General features: G+C 49.6%; 1 protein-coding gene across 1 annotated transcript in view; it reads left to right on the forward strand.

Moving 5' to 3' along the window:
* The window catches only part of pik3c2a (phosphatidylinositol-4-phosphate 3-kinase, catalytic subunit type 2 alpha), a 91,156-nt gene that overhangs the window by 29,414 nt on the left and 38,424 nt on the right, over positions 1-23,318 (forward strand). The window contains exons 17-21 of the mRNA XM_072434469.1: positions 1,288-1,382; positions 2,791-2,971; positions 4,541-4,645; positions 6,228-6,320; positions 11,233-11,362. Coding sequence (XP_072290570.1) covers positions 1,288-1,382; positions 2,791-2,971; positions 4,541-4,645; positions 6,228-6,320; positions 11,233-11,362 — 604 coding nt within the window. The remainder of the gene's footprint in view (positions 1-1,287; positions 1,383-2,790; positions 2,972-4,540; positions 4,646-6,227; positions 6,321-11,232; positions 11,363-23,318) is intronic.

Consider the following 23,318-nt stretch of genomic DNA (forward strand, 5'->3'; position numbering starts at 1 on the left):
CGTGGTGTGGCGTGGTGTGGTGTGGCGTGGTGTGGTGTGAACGGTGTGGCGTGGTGTGTTGTGGCGTGGTGTGGCGTGGTGTGGTGTGGTGGTGCGTGGTGTGGCGTGGTGTGGTGTGAACGGCGTGGCGTGGTGGTGCGTGGTGTGGTGTGGTGTGGTGTGAACGGTGTGGTGTGGCGTGGTGTGGTGTGGTGTGGCGTGGTGTGGTGTGAACGGTGTGGCGTGGCGTGGCGTGGTGTGGTGTGGCGTGGTGTGGTGTGGTGTGGCGTGGTGTGGTGTGGCGTGGTGTGGTGTGAACGGTGTGGCGTGGTGTGGTGTGGCGTGGTGTGGTGTGAACGGTGTGGCGTGGTGTGGTGTGGCGTGGTGTGGTGTGAACGGTGTGGCGTGGCGTGGTGTGGTGTGGCGTGGTGTGGTGTGGCATGGCGTGGTGTGGCGTGGTGTGTTGTGGCGTGGCGTGGTGTGGCGTGGCGTGGTGTGGCGTGGTGTGGTGTGAACGGTGTGGCGTGGTGTGAACGGTGTGGCGTGGCGTGGCGTGGTGTGGTGTGGCGTGGTGTGGTGTGAACGGTGTGGTGTGGCGTGGTGTGGTGTGAACGGTGTGGCGTGGCGTGGTGTGGTGTGAACGGTGTGGCGTGGCGTGGTGTGGTGTGGCGTGGTGTGGTGTGGCGTGGTGTGGTGTGAACGGTGTGGCGTGGTGTGGTGTGGTGTGGCGTGGCGTGGCGTGGTGTGGTGTGAACGGTGTGGTGTGGCGTGGCGTGGCGTGGTGTGGTGTGAACGGTGTGGTGTGGCGTGGCGTGGCGTGGTGTGGCGTGGCGTGGTGTGGTGTGAACGGTGTGGTGTGGCGTGGCGTGGCGTGGCGTGGTGTGGTGTGAACGGTGTGGCGTGGCGTGGTGTGGTGTGGTGTGGCGTGGTGTGGTGTGAACGGTGTGGCGTGGCGTGGCGTGGCGTGGCGTGGCGTGGTGTGGTGTGGTGTGAACGGTGTGGTGTGGCGTGGCGTGGCGTGGCGTGGTGTGGTGTGGTGTGAACGGTGTGGTGTGGCGTGGCGTGGCGTGGCGTGGTGTGGTGTGGTGTGAACGGTGTGGTGTGGTGTGGCGTGGTGTGGTGTGGTGTGGTGTGAACGGTGTGGTGTGGCGTGGCGTGGCGTGGTGTGGTGTGGTGTGGTGTGGCGTGGCGTGGCGTGGCGTGGTGTGGTGTGGCGTGGCGTGGCGTGGCGTGGCGTGGCGTGGTGTGGTGTGGCGTGGCGTGGCGTGAACATAAAGCTGTCATAACAGAGTGACACGTGCGTTTCAGGCGCTGAAGTTCGAGTGTGGCCTGAAGAACGCTCTGGTCCTGCTGCTTCTGTCCAGAGCACTGGGCAACATCAGCGTCGCACACTACCTCTACTGGTGAGTATGAGTACTGCAACTGCACATATTTAGACTACTGCATGTATTTAAACTACTACTGCATGTATTTAGACTACTACTGCATGTATTTAGACTACTACTGCATGTATTTAGACTACTACTGCATGTATTTAGACTACTGCTGCATGTATTTAGACTACTACTGCATGTATTTAGACTACTACTGCATGTATTTAAACTACTACTGCATGTATTTAGACTACTACTGCATGTATTTAGACTACTACTGCATGTATTTAGACTACTACTGCATGTATTTAAACTACTACTGCATGTATTTAGACTACTACTGCATGTATTTAGACTACTGCATGTATTTAGACTACTACTGCATGTATTTAGACTACTACTGCATGTATTTAGACTACTGCATGTATTTAGACTACTACTGCATGTATTTAGACTACTACTGCATGTATTTAGACTACTCCTGCATGTATTTAAACTACTACTGCATGTATTTAGACTACTACTGCATGTATTTAGACTACTACTGCATGTATTTAGACTACTACTGCATGTATTTAGACTACTACTGCATGTATTTAGACTACTACTGCATGTATTTAGACTACTACTGCATGTATTTAAACTACTACTGCATGTATTTAGACTACTACTGCATGTATTTAGACTACTACTGCATGTATTTAGACTACTACTGCATGTATTTAGACTAGTACTGCATGTATTTAGACTACTACTGCATGTATTTAAACTACTACTGCATGTATTTAGACTACTACTGCATGTATTTAAACTACTACTGCATGTATTTAGACTACTACTGCATGTATTTAGACTACTACTGCATGTATTTAGACTACTACTGCATGTATTTAGACTACTACTGCATGTATTTAGACTACTACTGCATGTATTTAGACTACTACTGCATGTAATTAGACTACTACTGCATGTATTTAGACTACTACTGCATGTATTTAAACTACTACTGCATGTATTTAGACTACTACTGCATGTATTTAAACTACTACTGCATGTATTTAGACTACTACTGCATGTATTTAAACTACTACTGCATGTAGTTAGACTACTACTGCATGTATTTAGACTACTACTGCATGTATTTAGACTACTACTGCATGTATTTAGACTACTACTGCATGTATTTAGACTACTACTGCATGTATTTAAACTACTACTGCATGTATTTAGACTACTACTGCATGTATTTAGACTACTACTGCATGTATTTAGACTACTACTGCATGTATTTAGACTACTACTGCATGTATTTAGACTACTGCATGTATTTAGACTACTACTGCATGTATTTAGACTACTACTGCATGTATTTAGACTACTACTGCATGTATTTAGACTACTACTACATATATTTAGACTTTCATTCTTGTGTTGTCAGGCTGCTGAAGGACGCAGTGCAGGACGCGGCCTGGGGGTGGCGCTACGAGCGAGTCCTGGGCGCTCTGCTGTGTCTGTGCGGCTCCAGACTGAGGGGCGAGCTGGACAAGCAGAGCCGACTCGTAACTCTGCTGGGAGCTGTGGCCGAGAGGGTGAAGGCGGCGACGGGATCCAACAGACACGTGAGGAAAATGTGTCTGTAAATGTTCTCTCATGACGTTGTGTGTCCTGTAGGTGGAGCTACAGTAGCTCTCATGACGTTGTGTGTCCTGTAGGTGGAGCTACAGTAGCTCTCATGACGTTGTGTGTCCTGTAGGTGGAGCTACAGTAGCTCTCATGACGTTGTGTGTCCTGTAGGTGGAGCTGCAGTAGCTCTCATGACGTTGTGTGTCCTGTAGGTGGAGCTACAGTAGCTCTCATGACGTTGTGTGTCCTGTAGGTGGAGCTACAGTAGCTCTCATGACGTTGTGTGTCCTGTAGGTGGAGCTACAGTAGCTCTCATGACGTTGTGTGTCCTGTAGGTGGAGCTACAGTAGCTCTCATGACGTTGTGTGTCCTGTAGGTGGAGCTACAGTAGCTCTCATGACGTTGTGTGTCCTGTAGGTGGTGCTACAGTAGCTCTCATGACGTTGTGTGTCCTGTAGGTGGCGCTGCAGTAGCTCTCATGACGTTGTGTGTCCTGTAGGTGGTGCTACAGTAGCTCTCATGACGTTGTGTGTCCTGTAGGTGGAGCTACAGTAGCTCTCATGACGTTGTGTGTCCTGTAGGTGGAGCTACAGTAGCTCTCATGACGTTGTGTGTCCTGTAGGTGGAGCTGCAGTAGCTCTCATGACGTTGTGTGTCCTGTAGGTGGCGCTGCAGTAGCTCTCATGACGTTGTGTGTCCTGTAGGTGGAGCTACAGTAGCTCTCATGACGTTGTGTGTCCTGTAGGTGGAGCTGCAGTAGCTCTCATGACGTTGTGTGTCCTGTAGGTGGAGCTACAGTAGCTCTCATGACGTTGTGTGTCCTGTAGGTGGAGCTACAGTAGCTCTCATGACGTTGTGTGTCCTGTAGGTGGAGCTACAGTAGCTCTCATGACGTTGTGTGTCCTGTAGGTGGAGCTACAGTAGCTCTCATGACGTTGTGTGTCCTGTAGGTGGTGCTACAGTAGCTCTCATGACGTTGTGTGTCCTGTAGGTGGAGCTACAGTAGCTCTCATGACGTTGTGTGTCCTGTAGGTGGAGCTGCAGTAGCTCTCATGACGTTGTGTGTCCTGTAGGTGGAGCTGCAGTAGCTCTCATGACGTTGTGTGTCCTGTAGGTGGAGCTGCAGTAGCTCTCATGACGTTGTGTGTCCTGTAGGTGGAGCTACAGTAGCTCTCATGACGTTGTGTGTCCTGTAGGTGGCGCTGCAGTAGCTCTCATGACGTTGTGTGTCCTGTAGGTGGCGCTGCAGTAGCTCTCATGACGTTGTGTGTCCTGTAGGTGGCGCTGCAGTAGCTCTCATGACGTTGTGTGTCCTGTAGGTGGCGCTGCAGTAGCTCTCATGACGTTGTGTGTCCTGTAGGTGGAGCTGCAGTAGCTCTCATGACGTTGTGTGTCCTGTAGGTGGAGCTACAGTAGCTCTCATGACGTTGTGTGTCCTGTAGGTGGAGCTACAGTAGCTCTCATGACGTTGTGTGTCCTGTAGGTGGAGCTACAGTAGCTCTCATGACGTTGTGTGTCCTGTAGGTGGCGCTGCAGTAGCTCTCATGACGTTGTGTGTCCTGTAGGTGGCGCTGCAGGAGGGTCTGGAGAACGTGCAGAACCTGTTTGAGCGAAGCAGCTGCAGACTTCCTCTGAGCCCCAGTTTAGTGGCCAAAGAACTCAACATCAAGGTACAAACATATTTAGCCTTAGCCGTGAGATTCCTTTGTTTTCGTACACTCTTGACGCTCTGAGCGCGTAGGAGGCGCCTGAGGCGGCGCAGCAGCCAATCAGAGCTGACCTGCTGCACGACCCGGAAAAAGACCCAAAACAAACCCACAAGATGAAAAAAAATCCTTTAGACGCAGCTCTTGGAGCAATAATGATACTGACTAAACTCTGCTCAGCTCTGAAGTATCTGCAGGTCCCAGACGGGCCCATCAGGGGCCCATCAGGGGCCCATCAGGGGCCCGTCACCTCCACTTATGGACTTAACAAACCAAAGATAATAAACCAAAGCCATGATCCAACATTAAACTCCATTTACACCACGAGAAAAGCAGCACAGCACAACTCCTCCACTGAGCATGTGCAGACGACTCTCCTCCACTGAGCATGTGCAGACGACTCTCCTCCACTGAGCATGTGCAGGACGACTCTCCTCCACTGAGCATGTGCAGACGACTCTCCTCCACTGAGCATGTGCAGACGACTCTCCTCCACTGAGCATGTGCAGACGACTCTCCTCCTCTGAGCATGTGCAGGACGACTCTCCTCCTCTGAGCATGTGCAGGACGACTCTCCTCCTCTGAGCATGTGCAGACGACTCTCCTCCACTGAGCATGTGCAGGACGACTCTCCTCCTCTGAGCATGTGCAGACGACTCTCCTCCACTGAGCATGTGCAGGACGACTCTCCTCCACTGAGCATGTGCAGGACGACTCTCCTCCACTGAGCATGTGCAGGACGACTCTCCTCCACTGAGCATGTGCAGGACGACTCTCCTCCACTGAGCATGTGCAGGACGACTCTCCTCCACTGAGCATGTGCAGGACGACTCTCCTCCACTGAGCATGTGCAGACGACTCTCCTCCACTGAGCATGTGCAGGACGACTCTCCTCCACTGAGCATGTGCAGGACGACTCTCCTCCACTGAGCATGTGCAGACGACTCTCCTCCTCTGAGCATGTGCAGGACGACTCTCCTCCACTGAGCATGTGCAGACGACTCTCCTCCACTGAGCATGTGCAGGACGACTCTCCTCCACTGAGCATGTGCAGGACGACTCTCCTCCACTGAGCATGTGCAGGACGACTCTCCTCCTCTGAGCATGTGCAGACGACTCACGTCGTCAGCGTTTGTCTTCAAATGTACCGGCTCTAACTTCTGTGTCTGGCGCGATTCGGCCGCCGCGGTGTGAATGTAGCTTTAGCCTTATCGTTAGAACTAGCATTAGCGTCAGCCTTAGCATTAGCCTTAGGGTTAGCACTAGCGTTAGCATTTAGAGTCCACTGTGGACATAAACGCTGCACAAACAGTAGGTCAGAAACAGACAAGTCATGATCTGGACGACACAGATTCAGTTACACGTGTGTGTGTGTGTGTGTGTTGTCTCTGTGTGTGTGTGTTGTCTCTGTGTGTGTGTGTGTGTGTGTGTTGTCTCTGTGTGTGTGTGTTGTCTCTGTGTGTGTGTGTGTGTGTGTTGTCTCTGTGTGTGTGTGTGTGTGTTGTCTCTGTGTGTGTGTGTCTCATAAATGTGTTGTGTTTCTCAGGCGTGTTCGTTCTTTAACTCAAATGCTGTTCCTCTGAAGTTGGCTCTGGTGAACTCAGATCCTCTGGGACAAGAGATCAACGTCATGTTCAAGGTCAGACCAGCATTTACATGTCTTCAACATTTAGAGATCCACCAGGAGAGAGGGCCCGAGGGCCACCAGGAGAGAGGGCCCGAGGGCCACCAGGAGAGAGGGCCCGAGGGCCACCAGGAGAGAGGGCCCGAGGGCCACCAGGAGAGAGGGCCCGAGGGCCACCAGGAGAGAGGGCCCGAGGGCCACCAGGAGAGAGGGCCCGAGGGCCACCAGGAGAGAGGGCCCGAGGGCCACCAGGAGAGAGGGCCCGAGGGCCCAGAGGCTGAATAAATGGACCACATAAACATGAATCTGGTGTTGAAGCTCTTACAGTTTGTGAAACACAAAGATTTGAAAGACACATTTGACTGAAGGATTCACATCAAAGAGAAACTATATACACTGTATACACTGTATATACACTGTATACACTGTATATACACTGTATATACAGTGTATATACACTGTATATACACTGTATATACACTGTATATACACTGCGAGGATGGGTAGGACGGGGAACTCCCTTTCCCACCTGTTGCTCGGTCTTTCCACTGCACTGGAGAAGTCGAATGTGGATGTACCGAGACAGGGAATGCTTGATGCGTCTCTGCACACGTTTGCTCCTATGTCTAGGGAGCTCAGTCGCGTGTTGTCCACTCTGACGCAGGCTCGCCGACAGGTGTGGTTGGCCAAGTCTCCCCTCACGGAACCGTGTAAGAGAACGTTAATGAGCGTTCCAGTTGTCCCAGGAGATCCCTTTGGTGCGGCAGTGCTTGAGGTGTTGGAACGCACTGCACAAGCGAGCCGGACTAGGAGCCAGTTGGTCGGTCTCCGCAGACGGACCCCTCAACGTGGCGGCCCCCCTGCATCTGGCAATCAGTCCGTTGTCCCGCTGTCCCATGCAACCACTACGCGCCCACGGGGCGGACTGGACTCCGGTCTCGGGACCACCTTATTCTGCTCAGCACATCCAGCCCTCTCCCAGGCCCCCCAGGGGCCAGGATGGGCAGCGCTGAAGCCAGGACGCCGATGGTCGGACACCGCACACCACAGACGTCTGGGTGTTGTGTTCTCTCTCCCGGGGTTACCACCTTCAGTTCAGCCGTCGGCCTCCTGTACCAGGCCTGGTCAAGTGGACCGTAATCCACGACCCGGCCATGGCCCTGGCACTGACCCAGGAGATATCCATTTTGCTGGATAAGGGGGCAATAGTGCCTGTGGACCCACTGCAAGATCCAGGGGGCTATTACTCCCGGTATTTCCTGGTGCCAAAGACGACTAGCATCTACGCCCAGTTCTGGACCTTCGAGGTCTCAGTATGTTTTTAAAAACCCTGTCATTCCACGAAGATGTTGCAGGAAATCTCTTCGAACCAGTGGTTCACTTCCATAGACCTCAAGGGTTCTATTTTCATGTTCCAATTGCATCATGCCACCAGCAGTTTCTGCTGCGCACGACTGGCCCAAAACCGATCAGTCCCTCGTAATCCACATTGCTCACAAGAAGGAAAGGGACTGAGCTCTCGGTATCACATGACTATATAGCTTCACGTGGGTCACAGAGAGGTCACAGAGAGGTCACAGAGAGGTCACAGAGAGGTCACAGAGAGGTCACAGAGGGGTCACAGAGGGGTCACAGGTGACTTTGTTGTCATTAGATTCTCGACCTGCGCATGTGCATAAGATGATCATTCAGTGCTTAAGCTGGTGGTGATCCAGGATTCATAGAACCGAAGTTACATCCGTAACCTTCGTTTGTACTTGTATAAATGTGTGTGTGGTGTGTGTTGTATGACTGTGTGTGTGGTGTGTGTTGTATGACTGTGTGTGTGTTGTGTGTTGTATGACTCTGTGTGTTGTGTGTTGTATGACTGTGTGTTTTGTGTTGTATGACTGTGTGTTTTGTGTTGTATGACTGTGTGTTGTGTGTTGTATGACTGTGTGTGGTTGTGTGTTGTATGACTGTGTGTGTTGTATGACTGTGTGTGTGTTGTGTGTTGTATGACTGTGTGTGTTGTGTGTTGTATGACTGTGTGTGTTGTATGATTGTGTGTGTGTGGTGTGTGTTGTATACATGTGTGTGTGGTGTGTGTGGTGTGACTGTGTGGTGTGTGTTGTATGACTGTGTGTGTGGTGTGACTGTGTGTGTGTTGTGTGTTGTATGACTGTGTGTGTTGTGTGTTGTATGACTGTGTGTGTGTTGTATGACTGTGTGGTGTGTGTTGTATAAATGTGTGTGGTTGTGTGTTGTATGACTGTGTGTGGTCGTGTGTTGTATGACTGTGTGTGTGCTGTGTGTTGTATGACTGTGTGTGTGGTGTGTGTTGTATGACTGTGTGTGTTGTATGACTGTGTGTGTTGTATGACTGTGTGTGTGTTGTATGACTGTGTGTGTTGTGTGTTGTATGACTGTGTGGTTGTGTGTTGTATGACTGTGTTTGTGTGTTGTATGACTGTGTGTTGTGTGTTGTATGACTGTGTGTGTGGTGTGTGTTGTATGACTGTGTGTGTGTGGTTGTGTGTTGTATGACTGTGTGTGTGTGGTTGTGTGTTGTATGACTGTGTGTGTTGTATGACTGTGTGTGTTGTGTGTTGTATGACTGTGTGTGTGTTGTGTGTTGTATGACTGTGTGTGTTGTATGATTGTGTGTGTGGTGTGTGTTGTGTGACTGTGTGGTGTGTGTTGTATGACTGTGTGTGTGGTGTGACTGTGTGTGTGTTGTGTGTTGTATGACTGTGTGTGTTGTGTGTTGTATGACTGTGTGTGTGTTGTATGACTGTGTGTGCTGTGTGTTGTATGACTGTGTGTGTGTTGTGTGTTGTATGACTGTGTGTGTGGTGTGTGTTGTATGACTGTGTGTTTGTTGTGTGTTGTATGACTGTGTGTGCTGTGTGTTGTATGACTGTGTGTGCTGTGTGTTGTATGACTGTGTGTGTGTTGTGTGTTGTATGACTGTGTGTGTGGTGTGTGTTGTATGACTGTGTGTGTGGTTGTGTGTTGTATGACTGTGTGTGCTGTGTGTTGTATGACTGTGTGTGCTGTGTGTTGTATGACTGTGTGTGTGTTGTGTGTTGTATGACTGTGTGTGTGGTGTGTGTTGTATGACTGTGTGTTTGTTGTGTGTTGTATGACTGTGTGGTTGTGTGTTGTATGACTGTGTGTGTGTGCGGTGTGTTGTATGACTGTGTGTGGTGTGTGTGTTGTATGACTGTGTGTGTGGTGTGTGTTGTATGACTGTGTGTGGTGTGTGTTGTATGACTGTTTGTGGTTGTGTGTTGTATGACTGTGTGGTGTGTGTGTGTGTTGTATGACTGTGTGTGGTGTGTGTGTGTTGTATGACTGTGTGTGTGGTGTGTGTTGTATGACTGTGTGGTTGTGTGTTGTATGACTGTGTGTGTGGTGTGTGTTTTATGACTGTGTGTGGTTGTGTGTTGTATGACTGTGTGGTTGTGTGTTGTATGACTGTGTGTGGTGTGTGTTGTGTGTTGTATGACTGTGTGGTTGTGTGTTGTATGACTGTGTGTGTGGTGTGTGTTGTATGACTGTGTGTGTGGTTGTGTGTTGTTTGACTGTGTGTGGTGTGTGTTGTATGACTGTGTGTGTGGTGTGTGTTGTATGACTGTGTGTGTGGTGTGTGTTGTATGACTGTGTGTGTGGTGTGTGTTTGACTGTGTGTGTGGTTGTGTGTTGTATGACTGTGTGTGTGCTGTGTGTTGTATGACTGTGTGTGTGGTGTGTGTTGTATGACTGTGTGTGTTGTATGACTGTGTGTGTGGTTGTGTGTTGTATGACTGTGTGTGTGATGTGTGTTGTATGACTGTGTGTGTGGTGTGTGTTGTATGACTGTGTGTGTTGTATGACTGTGTGTGTTGTATGACTGTGTGTGTGTTGTATGACTGTGTGTGTTGTGTGTTGTATGACTGTGTGTGGTTGTGTGTTGTATGACTGTGTGTTTGTGTGTTGTATGACTGTGTGTGTGTTGTGTGTTGTATGACTGTGTGTGTTGTATGACTGTGTGTTGTGTGTTGTATGACTGTGTGTTGTGTGTTGTATGACTGTGTGTGTGGTTGTGTGTTGTATGACTGTGTGTGTTGTGTGTTGTATGACTGTGTGTGGTGTGTGTTGTATGACTGTGTGTTGTGTGTTGTATGACTGTGTGTGGTGTGTGTTGTATGACTGTGTGTGTGGTGTGTGTTGTATGACTGTGTGTTTGGTGTGTGTTTGACTGTGTGTGTGGTGTGTGTTTGACTGTGTGTGTGGTTGTGTGTTGTATGACTGTGTGTGTGGTGTGTGTTGTATGACTGTGTGTGTGGTGTGTGTTGTATGACTGTGTGTGGTGTGTGTTGTATGACTGTGTGTGTGGTGTGTGTTGTATGACTGTGTGTGTGGTGTGTGTTTGACTGTGTGTGTGGTTGTGTGTTGTATGACTGTGTGTGTGGTGTGTGTTGTATGACTGTGTGTGTGGTGTGTGTTGTATGACTGTGTGTGTGGTGTGTGTTTGACTGTGTGTGTGGTTGTGTGTTGTATGACTGTGTGTGTGGTGTGTGTTGTATGACTGTGTGTGGTGTGTGTTTGACTGTGTGTGGTTGTGTGTTGTATGACTGTGTGTGTGGTGTGTGTTGTATGACTGTGTGTGTGGTATGTGTTGTATGACTGTGTGTGTGGTGTGTGTTGTATGACTGTGTGTGTGGTGTGTGTTGTATGACTGTGTGTGTGGTGTGTGTTGTATGACTGTGTGTGTGGTGTGTGTTTGACTGTGTGTGTGGTTGTGTGTTGTATGACTGTGTGTGTGGTGTGTGTTGTATGACTGTGTGTGTGGTATGTGTTGTATGACTGTGTGTGTGGTGTGTGTTGTATGACTGTGTGTGTGGTGTGTGTTGTATGACTGTGTGTGTGGTGTGTGTTGTATGACTGTGTGTGTGGTGTGTAGGTAGGGGAGGACCTGAGGCAGGACATGCTGGCGCTGCAGATGATCCGGATCATGGACAGAATCTGGCTCCAGGAAGGACTGGACCTGAGGATCGTCCACTTCAAATGTATCTCCACCGGGAAAGACAAAGGTGAGAGACGAGAGTGAAGGAGACGAGAGTGAAGGAGACGAGAGTGAAGGAGACGAGAGTGAAGGAGACGAGAGTGAAGGAGACGCGAGTGAAGGAGACGAGAGTGAAGGAGACGAGAGTGAAGGAGACGAGAGTGAAGGAGACGCGAGTGAAGGAGGCGAGAGTGAAGGAGGCGAGAGTGAAGGAGACGAGAGTGAAGGAGACGAGAGTGAAGGAGACGAGAGTGAAGGAGACGCGAGTGAAGGAGGCGAGAGTGAAGGAGGCGAGAGTGAAGGAGACGAGAGTGAAGGAGACGAGAGTGAAGGAGACGAGAGTGAAGGAGACGAGAGTGAAGGAGACGAGAGTGAAGGAGACTTTAGACACCGTTTATGAAGGGCTGGTGGTTGATGTCGTGGTTACAGGGGTGGTGTTGTTGTTGTCATGGTTACAGGGGTGGTGTTGTTGATGTTGTCATGGTTACAGGGGTGTTGTTGATGTTGTCATGGTTACAGGGGTGGTGTTGTTGATGTTGTCATGGTTACAGGGGTGTTGTTGATGTTGTCATGGTTACAGGGGTGGTGTTGTTGATGTTGTCATGGTTACAGGGGTGGTGTTGATGTTGTCATGGTTACAGGGGTGGTGTTGTTGATGTTGTCATGGTTACAGGGGTGGTGTTGTTGATGTTGTCATGGTTACAGGGGTGGTGTTGTTGATGTTGTCATGGTTACAGGGGTGGTGTTGATGTTGTCATGGTTACAGGGGTGGTGTTGATGTTGTCATGGTTACAGGGGTGGTGTTGTTGATGTTGTCATGGTTACAGGGGTGGTGTTGTTGATGTTGTCATGGTTACAGGGGTGGTGTTGTTGATGTTGTCATGGTTACAGGGGTGGTGTTGATGTTGTCATGGTTACAGGGGTGGTGTTGTTGATGTTGTCATGGTTACAGGGGTGGTGGTGTTGATGTTGTCATGGTTACAGGGGTGGTGGTGTTGATGTTGTCATGGTTACAGGGGTGGTGTTGTTGATGTTGTCATGGTTACAGGGGTGTTGTTGAAGTTGTCGTGGTTACAGAGGTGTTGTTGATGTTGTCATGGTTACAGGGGTGGTGTTGATGTTGTCATGGTTACAGGGGTGGTGTTGATGTTGTCATGGTTACAGGGGTGGTGTTGATGTCATGGTTACAGGGGTGGTGTTGATGTCATGGTTACAGGGGTGGTGTTGATGTTGTCGTGGTTACAGGGGTGTTGTTGATGTTGTCATGGTTACAGGGGTGGTGTTGATGTTGTCATGGTTACAGGGGTGGTGTTGATGTCATGGTTACAGGGGTGGTGTTGATGTCATGGTTACAGGGGTGGTGTTGATGTCATGGTTACAGGGGTGGTGTTGAAGTCATGGTTACAGGGGTGGTGTTTAAGTTGTCGTGGTTACAGGGGTGTTGTTGATGTTGTCGTGGTTACAGGGGTGGTGTTGATGTCATGGTTACAGGGGTGGTGTTGATGTCATGGTTACAGGGGTGGTGTTGAAGCTGTCGTGGTTACAGGGGTGGTGTTGAAGCTGTCGTGGTTACAGGGGTGTTGTTGATGTTGTCATGGTTACAGGGGTGGTGTTGATGTTGTCATGGTTACAGGGGTGGTGGTTGAAGTTGTCGCGGTTACAGGGGTGGTGGTGTTGATGTTGTCATGGTTACAGGGGTGGTGGTGTTGATGTTGTCATGGTTACAGGGGTGGTGGTGTTGATGTTGTCATGGTTACAGGGGTGGTGTTGTTGTCATGGTTACAGGGGTGGTGGTGTTGATGTTGTCATGGTTACAGGGGTGGTGTTGATGTTGTCATGGTTACAGGGGTGGTGTTGATGTTGTCATGGTAACAGCGGTGGTGTTGATGTTGTCATGGTTACAGGGGTGGTGGTTGATGTTGTCATGGTTACAGGGGTGGTGTTGATGTTGTCATGGTTACAGGGGTGGTGTTGATGTTGTCATGGTTACAGGGGTGGTGTTGATGTTGTCATGGTTACAGGGGTGGTGTTGATGTCATGGTTACAGGGGTGGTGTTGAAGTTGTCGTGGTTACAGGGGTGGTGTTGAAGTTGTCGTGGTTACAGGGGTGTTGTTGATGTTGTCATGGTTACAGGGGTGGTGTTGATGTTGTCATGGTTACAGGGGTGGTGGTTGAAGTTGTCGTGGTTACAGGGGTGGTGGTGTTGAAGTTGTCGTGGTTACAGGGGTGTTGTTGATGTTGTCATGGTTACAGGGGTGGTGTTGATGTTGTCATGGTTACAGGGGTGGTGGTTGAAGTTGTCGTGGTTACAGGGGTGGTGGTGTTGATGTTGTCATGGTTACAGGGGTGGTGGTGTTGATGTTGTCATGGTTACAGGGGTGGTGGTGTTGATGTTGTCATGGTTACAGGGGTGGTGGTGTTGATGGTGTCATGGTTACAGGGGTGGTGGTGTTGATGTTGTCATGGTTACAGGGTTGGTGTTGATGTTGTCGTGGTTACAGGGGTGGTGTTGAAGTTGTCGTGGTTACAGGGGTGTTGTTGATGTTGTCATGGTTACAGGGGTGGTGTTGATGTCATGGTTACAGGGGTGGTGTTGATGTTGTCATGGTTACAGGGGTGGTGTTGATGTTGTCATGGTTACAGGGGTGGTGTTGATGTTGTCATGGTTACAGGGGTGGTGTTGATGTCATGGTTACAGGGGTGGTGTTGATGTCATGGTTACAGGGGTGGTGTTGTCATGGTTACAGGAGTGGTGTTGAAGTCATGGTTACAGGGGTGGTGTTGAAGTCATGGTTACAGGGGTGTTGTTGATGTTGTCATGGTTACAGGGGTGGTGTTGATGTCATGGTTACAGGGGTGGTGTTGATGTCATGGTTACAGGGGTGGTGTTGAAGCTGTCGTGGTTACAGGGGTGTTGTTGATGTTGTCATGGTTACAGGGGTGGTGTTGATGTTGTCATGGTTACAGGGGTGGTGGTTGTTGATGTTGTCATGGTTACAGGGGTGGTGTTGATGTTGTCATGGTTACAGGGGTGGTGTTGATGTTGTCGTGGTTACAGGGGTGGTGTTGATGTTGTCGTGGTTACAGGGGTGGTGTTGAAGTTGTCGTGGTTACAGGGTTGTTGTTGAAGTTGTCGTGGTTACAGGGGTGTTGTTGATGTTGTCGTGGTTACAGGGGTGGTGTTGATGTTGTCGTGGTTACAGGGGTGGTGTTGAAGTTGTCGTGGTTACAGGGGTGTTGTTGATGTTGTCGTGGTTACAGGGGTGGTGTTGATGTCATGGTTACAGGGGTGGTGTTGATGTCATGGTTACAGGGGTGGTGTTGATGTTGTCATGGTTACAGGGGTGGTGTTGATGTTGTCATGGTTACAGGGGTGGTGTTGATGTCATGGTTACAGGGGTGGTGTTGAAGTTGTCGTGGTTACCGGGGTGTTGTTGAAGTTGTCGTGGTTACAGGGGTGGTGTTGATGTCATGGTTACAGGGGTGGTGTTGAAGTTGTCGTGGTTACAGGGGTGTTGTTGATGTTGTCATGGTTACAGGGGTGGTGTTGATGTCATGGTTACAGGGGTGGTGTTGATGTTGTCATGGTTACAGGGGTGGTGGTGTTGATGTTGTCATGGTTACAGGGGTGGTGGTGTTGATGTTGTCATGGTTACAGGGGTGGTGGTGTTGATGTTATGGTTACAGGGGTGGTGGTGTTGATGTTGTCATGGTTACAGGGGTGGTGTTGATGTTGTCATGGTTACAGGGGTGGTGTTGATGTTGATGTTGTCATGGTTACAGGGGGGGTGGTGGTGGTGTTGATGTTGTCATGGTTACAGGGGTGGTGGTTGAAGTTGTCGTGGTTACAGGGGTGGTGTTGATGTTGTCATGGTTACAGGGGTGGTGTTGATGTTGTCATGGTTACAGGGGTGGTGTTGATGTTGTCGTGGTTACAGGGGTGGTGTTGATGTTGTCGTGGTTACAGGGGTGGTGTTGATGTTGTCGTGGTTACAGGGGTGGTGTAGATGTTGTCATGGTTACAGGGGTGGTGTTGATGTTGTCATGGTTACAGGGGTGTTGTTGATGTTGTCGTGGTTACAGGGGTGGTGTTGATGTCGTGGTTACAGGGGTGGTGGTTGAAGTTGTCGTGGTTACAGGGGTGGTGGTTGAAGTTGTCGTGGTTACAGGGGTGGTGGTGTTGATGTTGTCATGGTTACAGGGGTGGTGTTGATGTTGTCATGGTTACAGGGGTGGTGGTGTTGATGTTGTCATGGTTACAGGGGTGGTGGTGTTGATGGTGTCATGGTTACAGGGGTGGTGGTGTTGATGTTGATGTTGTCATGGTTACAGGGGTGGTGTTGAAGTTGTCGTGGTTACAGGGGTGTTGTTGATGTTGTCATGGTTACAGGGGTGGTGTTGATGTTGTCATGGTTACAGGGGTGGTGTTGATGTTGTCATGGTTACAGGGGTGGTGTTGATGTCATGGTTACAGGGGTGGTGTTGATGTCATGGTTACAGGGGTGGTGTTGATGTTGTCATGGTTACAGGGGTGGTGTTGATGTCATGGTTACAGGGGTGGTGTTGAAGTCATGGTTACAGGGGTGGTGTTGAAGTCATGGTTACAGGGGTGGTGTTGAAGTCATGGTTACAGGGGTGGTGTTGAAGTCATGGTTACAGGGGTGTTGTTGATGTTGTCATGGTTACAGGGGTGGTGTTGGTGTCATGGTTACAGGGGTGTTGTTGATGTTGTCATGGTTACAGGGGTGGTGTTGATGTTGTCATGGTTACAGGGGTGGTGGTTGTTGATGTTGTCATGGTTACAGGGGTGGTGTTGATGTTGTCATGGTTACAGGGGTGGTGTTGATGTTGTCGTGGTTACAGGGGTGGTGTTGATGTTGTCGTGGTTACAGGGGTGGTGTTGATGTTGTCGTGGTTACAGGGGTGGTGTTGAAGTTGTCGTGGTTACAGGGGTGTTGTTGATGTTGTCGTGGTTACAGGGGTGGTGTTGATGTCATGGTTACAGGGGTGGTGTTGATGTCATGGTTACAGGGGTGGTGTTGATGTTGTCATGGTTACAGGGGTGGTGTTGATGTTGTCATGGTTACAGGGGTGGTGTTGATGTTGTCATGGTTACAGGGGTGGTGTTGATGTTGTCATGGTTACAGGGGTGGTGTTGATGTTGTCATGGTTACAGGGGTGGTGTTGATGTCATGGTTACAGGGGTGGTGTTGAAGTTGTCGTGGTTACCGGGGTGTTGTTGAAGTTGTCGTGGTTACAGGGGTGGTGTTGATGTCATGGTTACAGGGGTGGTGGTTGACGTTGTCATGGTTACAGGGGTGGTGTTGATGTTGTCATGGTTACAGGGGTGGTGGTGTTGATGTTGTCATGGTTACAGGGGTGGTGGTGTTGATGTTGTCATGGTTACAGGGGTGGTGTTGATGTCATGGTTACAGGGGTGGTGTTGATGTTGTCATGGTTACAGGGGTGGTGGTGGTGTTGATGTTGTCATGGTTACAGGGGGGGGTGGTGGTGTTGATGTTGTCATGGTTACAGGGGTGGTGGTTGAAGTTGTCGTGGTTACAGGGGTGGTGTTGATGTTGTCATGGTTACAGGGGTGGTGTTGATGTTGTCATGGTTACAGGGGTGGTGTTGATGTTGTCGTGGTTACAGGGGTGGTGTTGATGTTGTCGTGGTTACAGGGGTGGTGTTGATGTTGTCGTGGTTACAGGGGTGGTGTTGATGTTGTCGTGGTTACAGGGGTGGTGTTGATGTTGTCGTGGTTACAGGGGTGGTGTTGATGTTGTCGTGGTTACAGGGGTGGTGTTGATGTTGTCATGGTTACAGGGGTGTTGTTGATGTTGTCGTGGTTACAGGGGTGGTGTTGATGTCGTGGTTACAGGGGTGGTGTTGATGTTGTCGTGGTTACAGAGGTCGTGGTTGAAGTTGTCGTGGTTACAGAGGTGGTGTTGATGTTGTCGTGGTTACAGGGGTGGTGTTGATGTTGTCGTGGTTACAGAGGTGGTGGTTGAAGTTGTCGTGGTTACAGAGGTGGTGGTTGAAGTTGTCATTGTTACAGAGGTGGTGTTGATGTTGTCGTGGTTACAGAGGTGGTGGTTCAAGTTGTCGTGGTTACAGAGGTGGTGGTTGAAGTTGTCGTGGTTACAGAGGTGGTGTTGATGTTGTCGTGGTTACAGGGGTGGTGTTGATGTTGTCGTGGTTACAGGGATGGTGGTTGAAGTTGTCGTGGTTACAGAGGTGGTGTTGATGTTGTCGTGGTTACAGAGGTGGTGTTGATGTTGTCATGGTTACAGGGGTGGTGGTGTTGATGTTGTCATGGTTACAGGGATGGTGGTGTTGATGTTGTCGTGGTTACAGGGGTGGTGTTGATGTTGTCGTGGTTACAGGGGTGGTGTTGATGTTGTCGTGGTTACAGAGATGGTGTTGATGTTGTCGTGGTTACAGAGGTGGTGTTGATGTTGTGGTTACAGAGGTGGTGTTGATGTTGTCGTGGTTACAGAGGTGGTGTTGATGTTGTCGTGGTTACAGGGGTGGTGGTGTTGATGTTGTCATGGTTACAGGGATGTTGATGTTGTCATGGTTACAGGGGTGGTGTTGATGTTGTCGTGGTTACAGGGGTGGTGGTTGAAGTTGTCGTGGTTACAGAGGTGGTGGTTGAAGTTGTCGTGGTTACAGGGGTAGTGTTGATGTTGTCATGGTTACAGGGGTGGTGGTGTTGATGTTGTCATGGTTACAGGGATGGTGGTGTTGATGTTGTCGTGGTTACAGGGATGGTGGTGTTGATGTTGTCGTGGTTACAGGGGTGGTGTTGATGTTGTCGTGGTTACAGGGGTGGTGTTGATGTTGTCGTGGTTACAGAGGTGGTGTTGATGTTGTCGTGGTTACAGAGGTGGTGTTGATGTTGTCGTGGTTACAGAGGTGGTGTTGATGTTGTCGTGGTTACAGAGGTGGTGTTGATGTTGTCGTGGTTACAGGGGTGGTGGTGTTGATGTTGTCATGGTTACAGGGATGTTGGTGTTGATGTTGTCGTGGTTACAGGGGTGGTGTTGATGTTGTCGTGGTTACAGGGGTGGTGGTTGAAGTTGTCGTGGTTAGAGGTGGTGGTTGAAGTTGTCGTGGTTACAGAGGTGGTGGTTGAAGTTGTCGTTGTTACAGAGGTGGTGTTGATGTTGTCGTGGTTACAGAGGTGGTGGTTGAAGTTGTCGTGGTTACAGAGGTGGTGGTTGAAGTTGTCGTGGTTACAGAGGTGGTGTTGATGTTGTCGTGGTTACAGAGGTGGTGGTTGAAGTTGTCGTGGTTACAGAGGTGGTGTTGATGTTGTCGTGGTTACAGAGGTGGTGGTTGAAGTTGTCGTGGTTACAGAGGTGGTGGTTGATGTTGTCGTGGTTACAGAGGTGGTGGTTGAAGTTGTCGTGGTTACAGGGGTAGTGTTGATGTTGTCATGGTTACAGGGGTGGTGGTGTTGATGTTGTCATGGTTACAGGGATGGTGGTGTTGATGTTGTCGTGGTTACAGGGATGTTGGTGTTGATGTTGTCGTGGTTACAGGGGTGGTGTTGATGTTGTCGTGGTTACAGGGGTGGTGTTGATGTTGTCGTGGTTACAGAGGTGGTGTGGATGTTGTCGTGGTTACAGAGGTGGTGTTGATGTCGTTGTTACAGAGGTGGTGTTGATGTTGTCGTGGTTACAGAGGTGGTGTTGATGTTGTCGTGGTTACAGGGGTGGTGTTGATGTTGTCGTGGTTACAGAGGTGGTGGTTGAAGTTGTCGTGGTTACAGAGGTGGTGGTTGAAGTTGTCGTGGTTACAGAGGTGGTGGTTGAAGTTGTCGTTGTTACAGAGGTGGTGTTGATGTTGTCGTGGTTACAGAGGTGGTGGTTGAAGTTGTCGTGGTTACAGAGGTGGTGGTTGAAGTTGTCGTGGTTACAGAGGTGGTGGTTGAAGTTGTCGTGGTTACAGAGGTGGTGTTGATGTTGTCGTGGTTACAGGGGTGGTGTTGATGTTGTCGTGGTTACAGGGATGGTGGTTGAAGTTGTCGTGGTTACAGAGGTGGTGTTGATGTTGTCGTGGTTACAGGGATGGTGGTTGAAGTTGTCGTGGTTACAGAGGTGGTGTTGATGTTGTCGTGGTTACAGAGGTGGTGGTTGAAGTTGTCGTGGTTACAGGGGTAGTGTTGATGTTGTCGTGGTTACAGGGGTGGTGGTGTTGATGTTGTCATGGTTACAGGGATGGTGGTGTTGATGTTGTCGTGGTTATAGGGGTGGTGTTGATGTTGTCGTGGTTACAGGGGTGGTGTTGATGTTGTCGTGGTTACAGAGATGGTGTTGATGTTGTCGTGGTTACAGAGGTGGTGTTGATGTTGTCGTGGTTACAGAGGTGGTGTTGATGTTGTCGTGGTTACAGAGGTGGTGTTGATGTTGTCGTGGTTACAGGGATGTTGGTGTTGATGTTGTCATGGTTACAGGGGTGGTGTTGATGTTGTCGTGGTTACAGGGGTGGTGGTTGAAGTTGTCGTGGTTACAGAGGTGGTGGTTGAAGTTGTCGTGGTTACAGAGGTGGTGGTTGAAGTTGTCGTGGTTACAGAGGTGGTGTTGATGTTGTAGTGGTTACAGAGGTGGTGGTTGAAGTTGTCGTGGTTACAGAGGTGGTGGTTGAAGTTGTCGTGGTTACAGAGGTGGTGTTGATGTTGTCGTGGTTACAGAGGTGGTGTTGATGTTGTCGTGGTTACAGAGGTGGTGGTTGAAGTTGTCGTGGTTACAGAGGTGGTGTTGATGTTGTCGTGGTTACAGAGGTGGTGGTTGAAGTTGTCGTGGTTACAGAGGTGGTGTTGATGTTGTCGTGGTTACAGAGGTGGTGGTTGATGTTGTCATGGTTACAGGGGTGGTGGTGTTGATGTTGTCATGGTTACAGGGATGGTGGTGTTGATGTTGTCATGGTTACAGGGATGGTGGTGTTGATGTTGTCGTGGTTACAGGGATGTTGGTGTTGATGTTGTCGTGGTTACAGAGGTGGTGTTGATGTTGTCGTGGTTACAGGGGTGGTGTTGATGTTGTCGTGGTTACAGAGGTGGTGTTGATGTTGTCGTGGTTACAGAGGTGGTGTTGATGTTGTCGTTGTTACAGAGGTGGTGTTGATGTTGTCGTGGTTACAGAGGTGGTGTTGATGTTGTCGTGGTTACAGAGGTGGTGTTGATGTTGTCGTGGTTACAGGGGTGGTGGTGTTGATGTTGTCGTGGTTACAGGGATGGTGGTGTTGATGTTGTCATGGTTACAGGGATGGTGGTGTTGATGTTGTCATGGTTACAGGGGTGGTGTTGTTGATGTTGTCATGGTTACAGGGGTGGTGGTGTTGATGTTGTCATGGTTACAGGGATGGTGGTGTTGATGTTGTCATGGTTACAGGGATGGTGGTGTTGATGTTGTCATGGTTACAGGGGTGGTGGTGTTGATGTTGTCATGGTTACAGGGGTGGTGGTGTTGATGTTGTCATGGTTACAGGGATGGTGGTGTTGATGTTGTCATGGTTACAGGGATGGTGGTGTTGATGTTGTCATGGTTACAGGGATGGTGTTGATGTTGTCGTGGTTACAGAGGTGGTGTTGATGTTGTCGTGGTTACAGAGGTGGTGTTGATGTTGTCATGGTTACAGAGGTGGTGTTGATGTTGTCGTGGTTACAGGGGTGTTGGTGTTGATGTTGTCATGGTTACAGGGATGGTGGTGTTGATGTTGTCATGGTTACAGGGATGGTGGTGTTGATGTTGTCATGGTTACAGGGGTGGTGGTGTTGATGTTGTCATGGTTACAGGGGTGGTGGTGTTGATGTTGTCATGGTTACAGGGATGGTGGTGTTGATGTTGTCATGGTTACAGGGATGGTGGTGTTGATGTTGTCATGGTTACAGGGATGGTGGTGTTGATGTTGTCATGGTTACAGGGATGGTGGTGTTGATGTTGTCATGGTTACAGGGGTGGTGGTGTTGATGTTGTCATGGTTACAGGGGTGGTGGTGTTGATGTTGTCATGGTTACAGGGATGGTGGTGTTGATGTTGTCATGGTTACAGGGGTGGTGGTGTTGATGTTGTCATGGTTACAGGGATGGTGGTGTTGATGTTGTCATGGTTACAGGGGTGGTGTTGATGTTGTCATGGTTACAGGGGTGGTGGTGTTGATGTTGTCATGGTTACAGGGGTGGTGGTGTTGATGTTGTCATGGTTACAGGGATGGTGGTGTTGATGTTGTCATGGTTACAGGGGTGGTGGTGTTGATGTTGTCATGGTTACAGGGGTGGTGTTGATGTTGTCATGGTTACAGGGGTGGTGGTGTTGATTTTGTCATGGTTACAAGGGTGGTGTTGATGTTGTCATGGTTACAGGGGTGGTGGTGTTGATGTTGTCATGGTTACAGGGGTGGTGTTGATGTTGTCATGGTTACAGGGATGGTGGTGTTGATGTTGTCATGGTTACAGGGGTGGTGTTGATGTTGTCATGGTTACAGGGGTGGTGGTGTTGATGTTGTCATGGTTACAGGGGTGGTGGTGTTGATGTTGTCATGGTTACAGGGGTGGTGTTGATGTTGTCATGGTTACAGGGGTGGTGGTGTTGATGTTGTCATGGTTACCTGGGTGGTGGTGTTGATGTTGTCATGGTTACCTGGGTGGTGGTGTTGATGTTGTCATGGTTACAGGGATGGTGGTGTTGATGTTGTCATGGTTACAGGGATGGTGGTGTTGATGTTGTCATGGTTACAGGGGTGGTGGTGTTGATGTTGTCATGGTTACAGGGGTGGTGTTGATGTTGTCATGGTTACAGGGGTGGTGGTGTTGATGTTGTCATGGTTACAGGGGTGGTGTTGATGTTGTCATGGTTACAGGGGTGGTGGTGTTGCTGTTGTCATGGTTACAGGGATGGTGGTGTTGCTGTTGTCATGGTTACAGGGATGGTGGTGTTGATGTTGTCATGGTTACAGGGGTGGTGTTGATGTTGTCATGGTTACAGGGGTGGTGGTGTTGATGTTGTCATGGTTACAGGGGTGGTGTTGATGTTGTCATGGTTACAGGGGTGGTGGTGTTGATGTTGTCATGGTTACAGGGGTGGTGTTGATGTTGTCATGGTTACAGGGGTGGTGTTGATGTTGTCATGGTTACAGGGGTGGTGTTGATGTTGTCATGGTTACAGGGGTGGTGTTGATGTTGTCATGGTTACAGGGATGGTGGTGTTGATGTTGTCATGGTTACAGGGATGGTGGTGTTGATGTTGTCATGGTTACAGGGGTGGTGGTGTTGATGTTGTCATGGTTACAGGGATGGTGGTGTTGATGTTGTCATGGTTACAGGGGTGGTGTTGATGTTGTCATGGTTACAGGGGTGGTGGTGTTGATGTTGTCATGGTTACAGGGGTGGTGGTGTTGATGTTGTCATGGTTACAGGGATGGTGGTGTTGATGTTGTCATGGTTACAGGGGTGGTGGTGTTGATGTTGTCATGGTTACAGGGGTGGTGTTGATGTTGTCATGGTTACAGGGGTGGTGGTGTTGATTTTGTCATGGTTACAAGGGTGGTGTTGATGTTGTCATGGTTACAGGGGTGGTGGTGTTGATGTTGTCATGGTTACAGGGGTGGTGTTGATGTTGTCATGGTTACAGGGGTGGTGTTGATGTTGTCATGGTTACAGGGATGGTGGTGTTGATGTTGTCATGGTTACAGGGGTGGTGTTGATGTTGTCATGGTTACAGGGGTGGTGGTGTTGATGTTGTCATGGTTACAGGGGTGGTGGTGTTGATGTTGTCATGGTTACAGGGGTGGTGTTGATGTTGTCATGGTTACAGGGGTGGTGGTGTTGATGTTGTCATGGTTACCTGGGTGGTGGTGTTGATGTTGTCATGGTTACCTGGGTGGTGGTGTTGATGTTGTCATGGTTACAGGGATGGTGGTGTTGATGTTGTCATGGTTACAGGGATGGTGGTGTTGATGTTGTCATGGTTACAGGGGT

This window comes from Eucyclogobius newberryi, unplaced genomic scaffold (genome assembly GCF_026437365.1).
Source record: "Eucyclogobius newberryi isolate DKJ021-1_F unplaced genomic scaffold, fEucNew1.0.hap1 SCAF_7, whole genome shotgun sequence".
NCBI classification, from domain to species: Eukaryota; Metazoa; Chordata; class Actinopteri; order Gobiiformes; family Gobiidae; genus Eucyclogobius; species Eucyclogobius newberryi.